The sequence below is a fragment of the Hyperoodon ampullatus genome (assembly GCF_949752795.1).
Source record: "Hyperoodon ampullatus genome assembly, chromosome: 11".
NCBI classification, from domain to species: Eukaryota; Metazoa; Chordata; class Mammalia; order Artiodactyla; family Ziphiidae; genus Hyperoodon; species Hyperoodon ampullatus.
In genome coordinates, this window is record NC_136924.1 from 98989438 (window position 1) to 99004102 (window position 14665).

The following is a 14665-nucleotide window of genomic DNA, read 5'->3' on the forward strand; positions in this document are numbered from 1 at the left end:
GGAGAATCAATATTATGCTGAAAAGTCTGAAGGGTACAAAAGCAGGGTTCAAAATGACTGGCCTGGCTGGAGACCCATGGTCCCCGCCCCTGCGTGGATGCTGGGGATAAATGACCCTTAACAGCTTCCAGCCCCCCGGACAGCTCTGCAAAAACTCGGCTTTTGCTGTTTTGTTCATTTTCCATTCGCACTGTGTTCATTCCCTCCCCGCTTTATCTCCCACCAGCCACGCTGCTTATTTCCTCTCTGTAGAACCCCACTCTTGGGACCAGGGGAAAACATCCAGAGAGAAGAATCCAGAAAGCGTCGCAGATGAACTCCAGAGGCACAGCAGCTGTGTCCGCGAGAAAGCTGCTCATCCTCAGCCCTCTGAAGTGCTGTCCACCCCAAACGCGCAAAAGTAAATCAATAAAAAAGCCCAACAGAGAATCAAGTGGTGACTTACAGTGGATTTTGAAGTCCTTGTACTGTCTGTCCTCAATTGCTACCACGTACAATGCTGCCCGGTCTGGAAACATAAGCCCTCCAGGTTTCTGTTGATGAATTGTGGAGAAATGGGTCTCGTAATCTATTCACCTGACAAAGACATCACATTTTTGAACTGCACATAGAGTCACCAGACAGGCACCCCCTTGCCAGTATTTCTCACTCAGCAGACTGTCTGTCACCTTGGCCGGGACTAGGGCTGGGCGGGGAAGCTCAGTTTTGACTTTGGTACATGGGAAAACTCAAGGGGCCGAGGTGGGGTCCATGGGACACATGAGGAGGGGCAAAGGTATGTCCAGTGAGGGATGGTGGAAGATGCTTTAATGTTTGAGCCTGGAGAAGCCAAGGTCAAAAGCACACTGGGCTCTCTGGCAGCCATGCAAGTCCCTAGCACTGGTTGACCAGCATAGACTTTGGACAGCCAAGAATGGGTGTCAATTATACCAAAAGAGGCCAAGGTTAGACCTAAGAAAGCTCATTCTGTCCCCAGAAGCAAATCTAGTTTAAAGAGAGGGGCCTGGAAGCAGTGGCTGTATTCTTCCGAGGCTGCAGGCGGTAGGGTAGGGCAGCAAGGCAGCCAGCAGAGCAGCGGAGGGACAGCTTGCAGCAGGCTCACCAGCCACTTGTCCCTGGCAAAAATGACGGTGTTGAGCATCGATTCATAGAACAGACAGTAGCCCATCCACTCGCTGATGATGATGTCCACCTTCTCCTCGGGCAGTTCCACCTCCTCCACCTTCCCCTTGAAGATGGTGATGACTGGAAAATAAGAACCCCATGGCCACACTTTTGGGGCACCCTGACCGGGAGCCATGAGCACCCCACATCAGGACCCGATCGACCTACAGGTGTCAGCATGGTCCTGATTCTCCTTCTAGGAGGTGGCATATCTCCCCCTTCACCAAGCTAGTTTACCCTAAGAGGATTGAAAACTCTTTGCATGTTCCCCCTAAAACGTATTGAGCAGTTGCTATGTGCCTGGCATGGTGCTAAGCCCAAGACAGGCACCTGTCCTGTCATCGTCCAACAAGTCTTTGCAGTAAACACTCTATTCTTAGTCTCCTCTTTAAGGAAACTGAGGCTTAGAGGGGTTAAAGGATGACCGTGCAAACAGAGCCCGGGTCTGATAAGCAGCGAGTCTCACACTTATCGGAGTCCCCGCCCCATGTCAGGCTACCGTGATGATTCAAATCCACAGCAAGAAGAGAGGCTGCCTCTCCTATGCTTGTTTCTGTTCACAGCCCGGGCTTAGCCCCAGGGGGTGCCCATCTAGAGCTGGAGAGGAAGGAAAATTGGTGTTTTGACAAGAGCATGGGCTTCGCACTCAGGAAACCTGGGTTTAAGTGCTGGATCTTCTCATTACTAGCTGTATGACTTTCCACAAGTTACTTGACCCAACCGAACTCCAGTTCCCCAGAGAACAAGCCGGGGAAGTGATATCTACATAGTGGGAGGTTGTACTGATGTAATGAAATGTCACAGGTGAGGTGCAGGCTGGCAGTTGGGGCTCTAGAGAAGGAAAGCATTATCTGGCACCGTCTCCTTGGTGACCGGCCGATGGAGAGGTAAAGGGGGGAAGATCAGGACAAAGGCCCTTCTCTCAACGGCCTCTGCTCCTGAGTCCCTTCCAAGACCCATCCCTCTATGGCAGGAGAAACTTCTCAGTTTTCGATCATTTGACGTAGACATACACAGAGTTTTAGAATCTCGTTTTGCATTCACTGCTGTAAAGATCAGAGCAAAAGCTATCTTAGATGCCACTGGCTGTGCAATTGACACAGGGTGATGTATTGGTTGGCTGGTCCCATCAGCACCTTTCCTCTGGAAGGAAACTCTGTCTGCACCATCCTCTGAAAAAACCACCCAATGCCTGAGCTTTTCTGGGAAAACTAAACAATGGCCTGTACTCAGGAGTAAAAAACAAAAGAAAACAAAACACCACCTCTGTCCTGAATCTGAGTTTCCTGAAAATTAATGTGCATGACAGACTCCTGGATGGCAAAGGGCACTCAGGTCACCGGCTTTACTCCCCGCCCTCACAGTGGATGGTGCTGGGGTGCCCATCAGCAGTGTCTAATGATGATTAGCTCTCCAGGGCATGGTGTTTAATCAAAGCTTAATCAGATGAGGCCCCTCTGGAAGGAGTAGGAGTCAGGCATTTTGGGCACAAAGTGGGGTTCTTTTTTTCTTTTCTTTTCCCGCAGATAACTTTAATAAGGCATATGGGCTGATGGTTGGTTTGTGGAACTAAAGGTCGAAGAGGGAGGGCATCACGTCTGGCTGGCTCATGCACTGTTGGATACTTTCCAGCCGAGTGGAGTCCGAGGCGCGGGCCTCCTCTGCAAAGCGGCGGTGTGCCTCGTCGGTCAACTTCCAGAAGCAGGATCGGGGCCGTGTGCTGGTCCCACCCTGCGTGCCGACCGGCACCTTCTCAAAGCTGTCTCGGAACCAGAGATCGTGACGCCCGGTATTCTTCCAGCCTTCAGGAGCCATCCGGAAAAAGGGGAAATGTTGTCGAGTGAAACTGTAGATCTGTTGCACGTTGAGGCCACAGGGGGAACCATTTCTTAATGCCAGTGCAAGTAGGTGGAAGTAACTGAGAGGGGCCCGGAACCAGAGCCTCCCCTCCTGCCTGTTGGCTTGCCGAAGCCTCCGACTCTGGAGGGGGGCCCTTTTGTGAGGGGACGGGAGAGCCACAGTGGAGCTGTCATCCTGGTCCTCAGCCTCCTCCTCCTCCTCTGTGAGCTCCCAGTTGCTGGGGGAAGAGGCAAACCGCTTCCGAGGGGGATACTGGTCTCCAGAAAGTGATGGCGACTCCACCACTGTGGCCTCTGGGCATTTGGCAGAGTCTCCTTCTTTTGGGGGAGGCTGAGGGCACATTGGCCCTGATCACTTCCCGGCTTGCGTGGTCCTCCTGCTTCCTGCGCACAAGCCCTGCCCCTGGGAAGGAAGTGTAGGAAGGGCTAGTCTTCACCAAAGGGCTCGGAAGGGGAGGGGGCTGTCAAAGCTCCGCTCCTCGGGGGCTTGAGACCCAAGGGCAGGAACTCAAGCTAGAGCAGGACCCAGGATGCAGAAGGATCATCCACAAGGGGACAAAGCACGGGATTTTTGAAAAGGCAAATAGAGTACCTAATTTAGTTCTTATTCCGAAAAAGACCTGGCAGATACATGCCGGATCCACCTGCTCCGTCATTTGCATGCAAAGCCTGGTTTGTCTTATTTTTGTAAACATTTGAGAGTGTTTTCTTTCTCTTTGCACATCTCTTGAAGTCTCTTCCGTAATGTCTGCACATGACTGTGGGGCTACGGGTCGGTCCCTCCTCCTGCATTAATCACGACCTCCCTGAGGCCCAGGAAGATGTTTTCTCCTGCCTCTGGTGCCCCATGGCCTCCACTCTGGGTGCCTAGGACAAGGCTCACCCGTGATTCCATAAACAGCACTCCATAGGACCATGGGAAGCAGAGGTGGACAAGAACTTCTAACCCAGTCCAACAGACAGGAATGTACAGAATATTCCTCGGGTGCCCCCCCAGTGAGAGTGTATGCTGTTCCTGCTCTCTGCACTAGCCCTCCTATCCATTAGCTGCTTATCCTGATCAATATGGATACAACAGATGACAGATAGATAGATAGATAGATATAGATGATAGATAGATATAGATGATAGATATAGATGATAGATAGATAGATAGGTGTAGATGATAGATAGATGTAGATGATAGATAGATAGATATAGATGATAGATAGGTGTAGATGATAGATAGATAGATATAGATGATAGATATAGATGATAGGTAGATAGATATAGATGATAGATAGATGTAGATGATAAATAGATAGATACAGATGATAGATAGGTGTAGATGATAGATAGATAGATAGATATAGATGATAGGTAGATATAGATGATAGATAGATAGATGTAGATGATAGATAGATAGATATAGATGATAGATAGATGTAGATGATAGATAGATAGATATAGATGATAGATAGATAGGTGTAGATGATAGATAGATAGATAGATAGATAGATAGAAGATAGATCATAGGTGCAGTGGATCACAAAACAGCAAAAATCACAGTTTCTGCCTACCAAAGGCAGAAGGAATCAATTAATCCCCTACAATGCTGAACAGCCTGGACCTCTGTCTGCTTATCACCCTTCTGCATCCAAATATTTCTGGGAACAGGCATGACCCCCCCCTCAACTTGGCTTGTTGAGTAGATGGGCCCTTTGTGAAAAGAAAAATGCACACCTCACTGAGTCCAGCTGTGGCCTGGATTCCAGGCCCCTTTCATGCCCTTGTCCAGGCGCTTTTGTGCAGTGCCCAACCTTTACAACCTTACGCTTGGGTCCTGGAGGCAGACGACTTATATTCTTGTTCCATCTGACAAGTAACCTCCATCAAATAGTTCTTCCCCTCTTTTCCTCAATTTCCTTATCAGGGTAAAAAGGGAGAGAGATTGAACCTAGAAATCCCTAAGATACTTTCCAGCTCCAACATGCTTTGAGTCTTCAAATATGTATTGAGCGTGTGTAAGGCATTCTGCAAAGTTGGCCAGTGGAGACGGCTGACATCGATGAAGAAGCAGTGCCTTCATGTCCAGTCCGACTCTAAATTGCAGCAGTTCCTCAATCCTGATTTTTGAAAAAGAGGCTACATTGTCTCTATGGACCCAAATACAATCACCCCCCTGCATCATCAGGGATATTCTTCCTGTTTTCCATAGTCGACACTAGCAACCACTGAAACTCCCCGATGTAAGTTTCCAATCTGCAAAATGCTGCCTCTTGTGGTGGGGTTGATGGCAACCAAGTGAGGGCATTGGGTTGTCTCTGAGGCCTGTGCGGGCACATGCAGCCCCGGGCATCTCGTCTCCATGGCAAACCTTTTCAAGGGGGATCTTAGCCACTGATATTTAGGCTCTGATTAGCTACCGGCTCCAGAACCCCACTCCCAATCTGGATCCCACATCATTAAGACTGTGTCAGTTCTCAGGATGGCACTGAGGTCATCCTCTGGAGCTGTGCTTCTATTCTGTAAGGATGATGAAATTTTGTTCAACCAGCTGTGACAGGACCCTGGCTGGTAAGTTTTAGAAGGATTTGTCATACGTTACGTGTACAATGGGGACCCATGAACTCTAACCTGGGAGATGTTTCCCCTGTAACTTGAAGTTCTCAAATTAGACACCCAGATATTTTGGGGGGTAGTTTTCAGTGGGATCGTTTTTCTTTTTGTCTTGAGTGATTATTACAGAAATGTAATCACTCTGATTCCTGGTCCCTCATTTGACTTTTTTATTTTTATTTTTTTGTTTTGTTTTTTTTGTTGTTGTTTGTTTGTTTGTTTTGGGAGAAAAAGGCAACTATATTTTAAAGTAAATTAATGTGATTCCTCTCACCAGTATTAGCGTTTCCTTGGAGACTGAACATCACGGGGCCGGTGGCTCTCACGGCCCCTTCCTGACCCCCCAGCCGCTGGCTGCTGGTTTCCAGCAAAGCCTTCATCTTTCAGTTTGACTTAAAAAAAAAAAAAAAAATCAGCCCAGACCCATCTCCTTTGGGCCCCTACTGTGTCCATCAGAGTCAGCTGACCCCACAGAGCCCGAAGTCATGGTGTCCCCGTTTCAGGCCCCTCCCTGGCTCGCAGAGCAGACCCTGTGCCACAGAAGAGTGAGCATGAGGGCCGTGAGCGTGAGGACAGAGAGCAGGTCACTGGGCCGTGGAGCTGCCCTGATGCCACCACCCCCGCCCCCGTGGCCCCAAAGCCACGTGACCCACACGCCTATCTGGGCGACACAGAGCCGGCTGCACACCCCTCCTGAGGGCCTGACCCCCCTGCAGCCTCTGATCCCCTCCTCTCCGGTGTCTATTTCAGCTTCCAGAACGGAGCGGAGCCCTTGACTGCTCACTGAACTCCTTACCGAGTGAATGGATGGATGGATGAATAAGCAATTTTCAAAAGAGGGCACGGGGTTCAGAGACAAAAGATCTTCAAACTGGTCCTAATTCTGAGAGTAAAACACCAGTAGCGTTTGACTAGCAGCTGGCAGAGTGATTTCACCTATGTTACCTCGATCATCTTCACGGGGACGGGTGTGGTTGGTTTTATTGTTCCATGTGTCTAATGACAGGAGCAGAGTTTGGGACGTCCAGAGGGGAGCCAAGATCTAGGCCTGTCGTGCAGCCTGGTACACGTCACCAGCCTCCCTGAGACCCCTGTCCTGCATCGGCGAGCGCACAGAATCACGACCCTATTACCCACCGCTGTCAGCAGTGTAAACGCTCCCACCGCACCCAGTTCCGGCTCACCCACGACGGCACCGGCAGCAGGGCTGGGAGAGAATCTCTCGCCAGGCGGTGTGAGTCGGGTCCGGCATGCCTGGGCCACCACCCCATTCAAAGCAGACCCCCAGTTTTCTCAACCACTCCATCCTGTCCTTCCAAAGCGCCATCACTGCTTGTGGTTCTATTGTGATGTTGTGTGTCCACTTGCTTTCCTGTCTGTCCCCTCCCTGAGACAGTAAGCACGATGAGAGCAAAGACCTTGTCTGTGCCGTCCTCTGCCGACTCCCCAGCACCTGGAGCAGGGCCCCGAGGGTGGCTGACAACTCCCCCCGCTCCCCTGGAGTGGTGCACAAAACCCAATCCTGAGATTATTCATGGGCTGCTTCTGATTAGTTAGGAAAGCAGCCATTGCCAGGAGCCACTAGTACAAGTTCATTAAAAACAATTATATCTGATTAATCTCATGCCTTCTTTGGACAGGGCTATTAGTCAAGTTAATGAATGAAGTAATCATAACAATAGCTAACATTTATTAGCTGCTAACTGCACATCGTACACTGTTTTGTTTAACAAAGGGCTGTGCTGAGAGACACTTAACCATTGGGCTCTCCAGGAAAGAAGCCCTGATGTGCAGCATCTGCTGATTTCTCCGTGTAAATACTCCCACTGTGGCCAATTTCAAGCCACCAAAATGCCCGCATCCGTTCCGCAAATTCACTGAACATTTAACTACGGGCCCCAGCACGCCGTGATTTTACATACAGTAATTATGTACGGCTCACAATGACCCTCTGTGGTCCGTACCGCTATTATTCCCATTTCACAGAGCCGGAAACGGAGGCACAGGAGGTCAGGTATCCAAGATCACAAGCTGGTCTGCCGGAGCTGAGTGTGAACCGGCCAGAGCTCTTAACCACCGTGCCAGCCTTCCACAGGGGTCTGACAAGGCATCCCCTCCACAGCCTCATGGCGCGGAAGCTGACCAATGATACACAGCTGCTCCCCGACTGTATTCAAAGGTGCTGATTCAGAGCTGAACCGGACCAGCCCATGGGAGCTGCCCCACTCCCCCAGGGCTCCTATCAGTGTGTAGATGACACCACACGCAGAGAACAGTGACCCCCGAAGAGTAAGGCTCTGGGGAGTCCAAGTAGTCTGTAAGGAAGGACCAAATCTAACAACATGAGGTTTGATGTGAATGTAAAGTGTGATTCTCAGTCTGGATGCGAAACGGCCACAGACTGGACACAGGTTAGGAGCTGCTGCTCTGCAGCCACGTGAGGGTAGATTGCAAATCGTGGCTGATGCCAGCTCAGCGCCAGTGTGGCACGGCGTTCCCCGCAGCTGCTAAGCAAGCTGGAGACGTTAGCAGGGAGGCCTCTGGGCCCCTCCAGCCACCCGGCTGGGTCCTTGGGCGGGGTGAGAGGGCCACTGAAGCAGGGCCAGAGGAGAAGGGGGCTGAAACCAAAGCAAAGTGTGAGGGAACTGGGGGTGTGTCACCTGGATCTGTGGGAGAAGGGCTGCCAGGTGAAAGGGCGCCCCCCTCATTCTCTGGGGTCCCCAAGCAACGACACAGAGCATCGGTCAGGCTGCAGGAAGGCAGGCTCCACCTCAGTGGGAGGAAGTGCTTCGAACAGTCACAGCCCCAGACGGCTGGTAGTGGGGTCCCCATCAGGGGAATCATCCCAGGACGGGACGGCTGCAAGCATGGAGGGATGTCACAGGAACGGAGAATTCAAGCATCGTCTATAAGAGGCTTGGGGCGAGTGGCCAGGAATGAGCAAAGTGCAGAACTGTAGGTCCTTCCTACATAAAGGTCCTTCCTTTATGTAAGAAGGACCTACAGTTAATGCTTGTAGTACGAGGCGCCTCACATGTATTATATCTAATCCCCCAGGAGCCCTGCAAGCTGTGCATGGAGGTGTCTCCTCCATGGGGAGCCACTCAGGCCTCTCCATCTATGGCATTGATGCTCCAGGGCAGAAGAAGAGAAATGTCTCAGTCCCTGAGCTCCTCTGTCACCCTTCACAAATGAACCCACATTCCGAAGCATCCCGGCAGCCCACTGGTCTCCTGGGCAGGGAAAGAGAGGAAATGGGAGCTGTCGGTGCTGAAGTGCAAGAGGATAGTCTGAGCACGTGTGTGGGCCTCTCGGTGGCACAAGCCACGTGAAGGCTGCACGTCCACAGGTGGCTGCGTGGAGGTGTGTGTCTGCCTGGGAACAAACCCATCCCGGGAGCCGTACGGAGGTGGAGAGGGAGGGAGATTGATTGATTCTGGGTAGCAGGTATTTTATGTCCTGGGTTGTTATTTATGTCTCTACACCTACGCTCCCGAGACCCACACAATTGGCTGTTGCAGCGTTTCAAAAGCATTTCCATGGAAGCCAAGCTGTCCTCTTTCTAGTACACGTGCCAAGGCAGAGCGAGCTAGGGCCGAGGACAGCGCCCTGGGGGCCTCGCCAGCTCCACCCGCCTGTTGCTACCCCCGGGGAAGAAGAAATAGAGGCGGCTTTGCCTTGAAAAGGCCCTCAGGACCCTGTGAGGCGTAGGACAGGCACGGGGCACGGGGGTGGCTATGCACCTGGGACAACACTTTGTCCCTCCTGGGCCGTCACCTCCTTGGCACAGAATCAAGTGTGAGCCATCAACATACAGAGCAGGGAACGATTCCCTCCGGGGGTCATGAGGCCGGCTGAGCAAACCAGATGCCACTAGCACACGACAGGCCAGGGGGTATCTGGGGCCCCTTGGAGGGACCTGGCTGGGGGGGGGCGGCCTGTGTGCAGAGGCAGCCTGGCTGCACCCACCGGAGCCTGAGCCCAGAGACGAGGTGGTCATACGGGGGGCTGCCCAGCATGGGGGTCGGAGCCCAGCACAGGGTGGCAGGTGCGTGGGCAGGAGGTGGTGACAGTGGGCGACTGTTTACATACGGGGACTGACCCAGTATGTAAACATACTAAGAAGGATGACAGCCAGGGTTTCACTGTCAGAGGACGGAACCACATGGAAAAGGGGGAAAGATGAGAGGAAACCCCGAGGTGCTGAATTAGAAGCAGGGGTATCACATGAAGGTGTCCTGGACAATGTGCACAGATGCAGAAACATGCGTTACGCCAATGCGCGTCCACATACGTGACACCACAGACGTGAGCACACACGCAAATTTTTCCCACGGAGACAGTCTGGGAGCCTCGACACCCTAAAATCAATGGGCACACCTAGCCCCATGTCCTCATTTCTAAAAGCCATTGTCCACTGAGAGGATTCAAGACTCCACAGAGAAATGGCTGATTCCAGAACAGAGACGTGGAAAGTACAAGATGAGTCTGGAACACTTGGGTCCGAAGATAAGAAAAAGCTCACGCAACGTGAGGGGGTTACGTGGACAGGACACAGAGGCAGCTCCAAGATGCTCCCGGGGGCCAGGTCAGGGAGAATTTGAGCATCAGGGTAAAAGTACTGACACTAACAGTGATAACCGATTGAATAAGACAGGCAATTAACGGGGAGGAAGGAAATACTTCCACGGTTCAAAGTACCTCTCCCAGAAAACCTTACTAATCACTCATGAAGGGGGAGGAGGCTGGCGGATATGACCCAGGCCAGGGATCAAGGCAAACGCCGTCGCAACAGGACACATCTACACTGCGAGGACGCCACCCGGGATGCCACGAGGATGCAGCATCCCATCCGAGGCATCCCTCCAGGACGGGTGACCTGAATCCAGCCGTGAGGAGGTGTCCCACGTCCCCAAACTGAGTGACATCCCACAGGACACTGGCCTGTGGTTGTCAAGCATCAAGGCCACGAAGGTTAATGGGAGCCTGACAGTTCCAGCTTGAAGGAAACCAGGACAGGACAGCAAAGTGCAGGGGGCGGGTCAGAAGCAAGTCCTCCTGCCGAGAAGGATGCTATGGCATCAAAAGCCCACCTCAGATGGAGCCTGAGCACGAGACCACGACGGCGGTGGAAGCTGGCCTTCCGATTTGGGTGGTTGCCTGTGGCTACGTAGGAAGTGCCCTTGTTTGTAGGAAACACGCACTAACATGTTTAGGGATGGCAGGGCATTGTGTCAACAGCCTGCTCCAAGACTCAGAGGAAAAAACAGCTGTATTTGCCCCTTTTCTGTAAATTGTGATTTTCCGAAGGTTCAAAGAAAGAAGAGGAAAAGGAGGAAAGAGAAAAAGGAAGGGGAATAAAAAAATTACAAGAGCTGGAGGCAGAGGAGGGGAGGAGGGACCTCGAGCTGTGAACCAGAGGGGCCTCTGAGGGGGCTTCCCCTCCCCTCCCGAAGGTCAGGGATTCCTCCCGTTTGGGCACCCGTCCCCACTCTGCTGTGGCTGCAGGGCCATCACCCTCTGCAGAGGACCGAGGTGAGCCAGGGAGGCTGGCCCACCAGACCCCAAAAGCTGGAAGCGAGAGAGACAGATACAGGGCAAGGGAGCTGGACAGACCCGCAAAGGCAGGAATCACTGTGCAGTGACACCAGGGCAGAGGTGGGGGGGATCCAAATATTCTCTGGAGGCTCCTGAAGGCCCCCAGGGTTGAGACTCAGGAATTCTGAGAGGAATCTGATCCCACAGGTATTTGCACACACCCTCCCCTCCTAAGAGGTTTGAACGTTCACTTTCAGGGTTGGCAGGCACTCCCGGTGCTTCCCTGTCAAACTAAACACACTTGGGGAAAGAGTACAGGAACGGGAGCCAAGAGCAGAGGTTCTGCCCCCACGTCTCCTAACCTCAGTCTCCACGCCTCTCAAGTGGGGAGAAGCACTTGCCGTATTTCTCAGAGTTGGGGGAGGGAGGTCAGATGAAAACACGAGAACGCCAGGCTCCGTCTCCCTTGTAGAGAAAGAATTGGCCGGTTTTCTTTCTCCGTCCTTCGTAGGCAAGTCGAGAGGTCCCCTCTCTGTCCCTTCTGCCTGGGTCAAGGGCTTTCCCAACGAGTGTGCAGAGACACCTTGCTCCCCCGAACCAAGCGAGATTGGACACCAAGCCGGAGGTCAGGGCGGGGGGATGTGAGCCACGTTTCCCCTACCCAGGCTGGAAGGACGCCTGGACTCTTCACGGCCCCCTCCACGCTGCCCCTTCCCCGCTATCACTTGCCCACCACCGCCCCTCACTCCCTCATTCCCTCCTCCCCCAGCTTAGCCTCCGTGGTCCATTACTGTGATCAACCACCGGCTCCTCCCTCCCTCCACTGTGTCCCCAGCGGCGCCCAGATCCAGCTGGAACGTGGTCGGGAACAACCACATACCCGGGAGGACAGGGCCCCTGCAGGTCTGTGTCTGCCCATCCCCAGCGGGCGCTGACCCTCCCCCGCACCAGCCCTCCCTCCCTCCCTCTGCAAGACCATCCCATCACGTCTCATCTCCCTCCAAAACCCTCACACCCTCCCCTCCCCGTCTCCCGCGCCAGCGACGGGCCTCTTTCTTCCTTGAGAAAATGGAAGCGACACATCGGGGCTTCCCTCCAGCAGCCCCCCTCCATCGGACCCACACCCCCACGTCCCCTCCGTTACTGTGGCGCAGCTGTCCCTTCTCCAAGAAGAAGAGCCACTCCTCCACCTGTGCTCTGGATCCCACCCCCTCTTACCTTCTCAAAGTCCTTGCTTCTGAATTTACTTTTTCCCAAATCTGCACTTTTTCTGTCTATCTACAGGACAGTGGGATCGTACACACGTTTCCATATCTCCTGTCCTTAAAAACCAACTCCCTTCCTTGGCCTCACCTCTCCCTGTCGCTACAGTTCCGTTTTTCTGTTCCCCCATCACAGCAAAAGGAGTTATTTATAGCCCTTCCTTCACAGTCTCTCCTTAACCAACTTTCCCTGGACTTCCATCCCCACCCTCCATCCAGTCTGCGCCTGTTAAGAACCCCAATATCCTCCAGCGTCACAATCATCCAACGGTCACGTCTCTGTTCTTATCTTACTTGATCCCTTGGCATCCTCCTCCTTTACTCCTCTTTCCCGAAGGTCCATTGACCTCACTGACTGTATCTTCTCTGCCTCTTGCTGGCCTCTTCTCCTCTGCTTGACCTTCAAATGTTGAAATGCGCTGGAGCTCCATCTTTGGCCCATTTCTCTCCTGTAGCTCTACATTATCCTTGAGGGAACTTGTTCTGGGGCTTTGAATAACATCTATACACTGAAGACCCCCAACCACAGAGCCTGACCCTCCCTGGAACTCCAGATTCATATCCGAGTCTCACTCTACACGTCCACCTGCACCTCCCCAGGGATTGCAAACCTAACCCATGCCAAGGAGAACCCTTGATTTCTTCCACCCTGGCCACACAAGAGGCCTATCCTCCCCCCGGGGCTATGAAATAGTCTCTACCTGCACTCTGATGCCTACAGCCTATCCCAACCCGTTCACCATAGAGAATGCTCCTCCCTTGCTTAAAAGCCTTCAAAAAGTCTTCACCATCCTTAGGAAAAAAGTCCAACCTTGTTTTCCTAGTTTATAAACCCTGGGTGATCTGGCCCCGCTCGGCACAGGGCCTGGGGACTAAATCTCATCCCGCTGACTGATGGGAGATACAGAAATTCTTCTGATCGGGGGCCCTCGCGGGGGTGAGTCTGTTCAAGACGGGTCCCAGAGGGAGGGGCCAGGGATGTCACGAACACGTGGGAAAGGAGTGAGGAGAGGAAGGGAAGGGAACGCGCATATCTTTATACTCAAGACTCCAGCTGCAAGAAGGTCCCGCTCCCAAGGGCAACCTACTTGCCAAGACAGCCCCATCAGCAGCAGGGGCTGTGGCGTGAGAGGACTGCGTTTCTCCAAAGGAAGAGCCTGGGGTCTGGGGGGGTGCCACTAGGTGGGTGTCAAGAGAGGTAGGGGTAGGGTTCGCGGAGAGAGAAGAGGTGGAGGAATGGCTGCCATTTTGCAAAACTCAACAGATGCCTACGGCTGGGGGCCAGGCAGAGGGCTTGGAAAGGAAGGATTTAGCCTCAGGCTGGGCTCACTGGAGGCTGAGCTGGGACAGACGTGCCCTTGGCTGACCCGGCAGGGATCGGGACCCTCGGAGCCCCGTGGGCACGGCCCTGCTAACAGGGCCGCAGCTGGCCTCCACGTTTCCAAGGCCAAGCGCTCTTAGGTCAGTCTCTGCCACCCAGACAAGGAAGTGCAAGTCCCCTCACTCCCTTCCATCCACGGGAAATCACGCAGAGGTAAGGCTTACTGTTGTCCAAGTGGTTGGCCTTGATGATCTTCTCTGAGTAGTCAGAAATACTGGAGCATTCAATCTAGAAAGGACACAGAGCAAAGGAGGAAGAATCACCGGATGTCCAGGGCCAGTTTAACAGAGGGAGGGGAAGAGGTCTGGAGGGGTGCGGTGACCTGCCCACAGCTGCACGGCTACTTTGTGGCAGATGAAAACCTAACCCGCGGCCCTCCCAACTCACAGGCCAGTGGCTCTTCCACTGGTCTGCCTTTGCCCCACCATGGAGGGCCCAGTCTCTGAGCTGGGAGATCTGGGAGGGGCTGGCAGGCCTCACTCTCCTGGCACAGTCACTGCCCTCCCGGGAGAGGGGGTAGGAGGCAGAGACCCCCAGAGTGGCTGTGAGCCTCCCTGAGGTCATCCTCCCACCCCCAGCCCTCCCTGGTTAAACAGCACGGTCCACAAGAAGGACCATCTGAAAATGGCAAGTCAGGGCCTCAGGGCATCTTAAGATCCTTCCCCACCCCATGGGCAGATGTCTGTTAACTCTCATTCCTTCCGCAGTCTCCACCTTTGAAAGAATTGGTTCTTTTGAATCTAGAAGTCTTTCCAGGCTCCCCAAATCTCCTAAGCAAAGGGCCAAGGTATTTGAGAAATTCGCTGACCATCCGCTGAGAGCAGGACCTTGTGGGAACAGCAGACCAAGCCCCAGCCTGGGGG

At 53.1% G+C, this 14665-nt stretch overlaps 2 protein-coding genes across 2 annotated transcripts in view; both read right to left on the reverse strand.

Moving 5' to 3' along the window:
- Positions 1 to 14665, reverse strand: part of PRMT8 (protein arginine methyltransferase 8) — a gene marked incomplete at both ends in the record, with an annotated part of 79561 nt that overhangs the window by 21323 nt on the left and 43573 nt on the right. The window contains 3 exons of the mRNA XM_079715126.1: positions 446 to 533; positions 1103 to 1245; positions 13967 to 14030. Of these exons, the coding sequence (XP_079571252.1) occupies positions 446 to 533; positions 1103 to 1245; positions 13967 to 14030 (295 nt within the window). The remainder of the gene's footprint in view (positions 1 to 445; positions 534 to 1102; positions 1246 to 13966; positions 14031 to 14665) is intronic.
- LOC307059965 (forkhead box protein R1-like) lies at positions 2734 to 3366 on the reverse strand (the record flags this gene model as incomplete). Its single annotated transcript, XM_079714235.1, has 1 exon — positions 2734 to 3366. One exon carries the CDS (start codon positions 3364 to 3366, stop codon positions 2734 to 2736), a length of 633 nt encoding a protein of 210 aa, XP_079570361.1.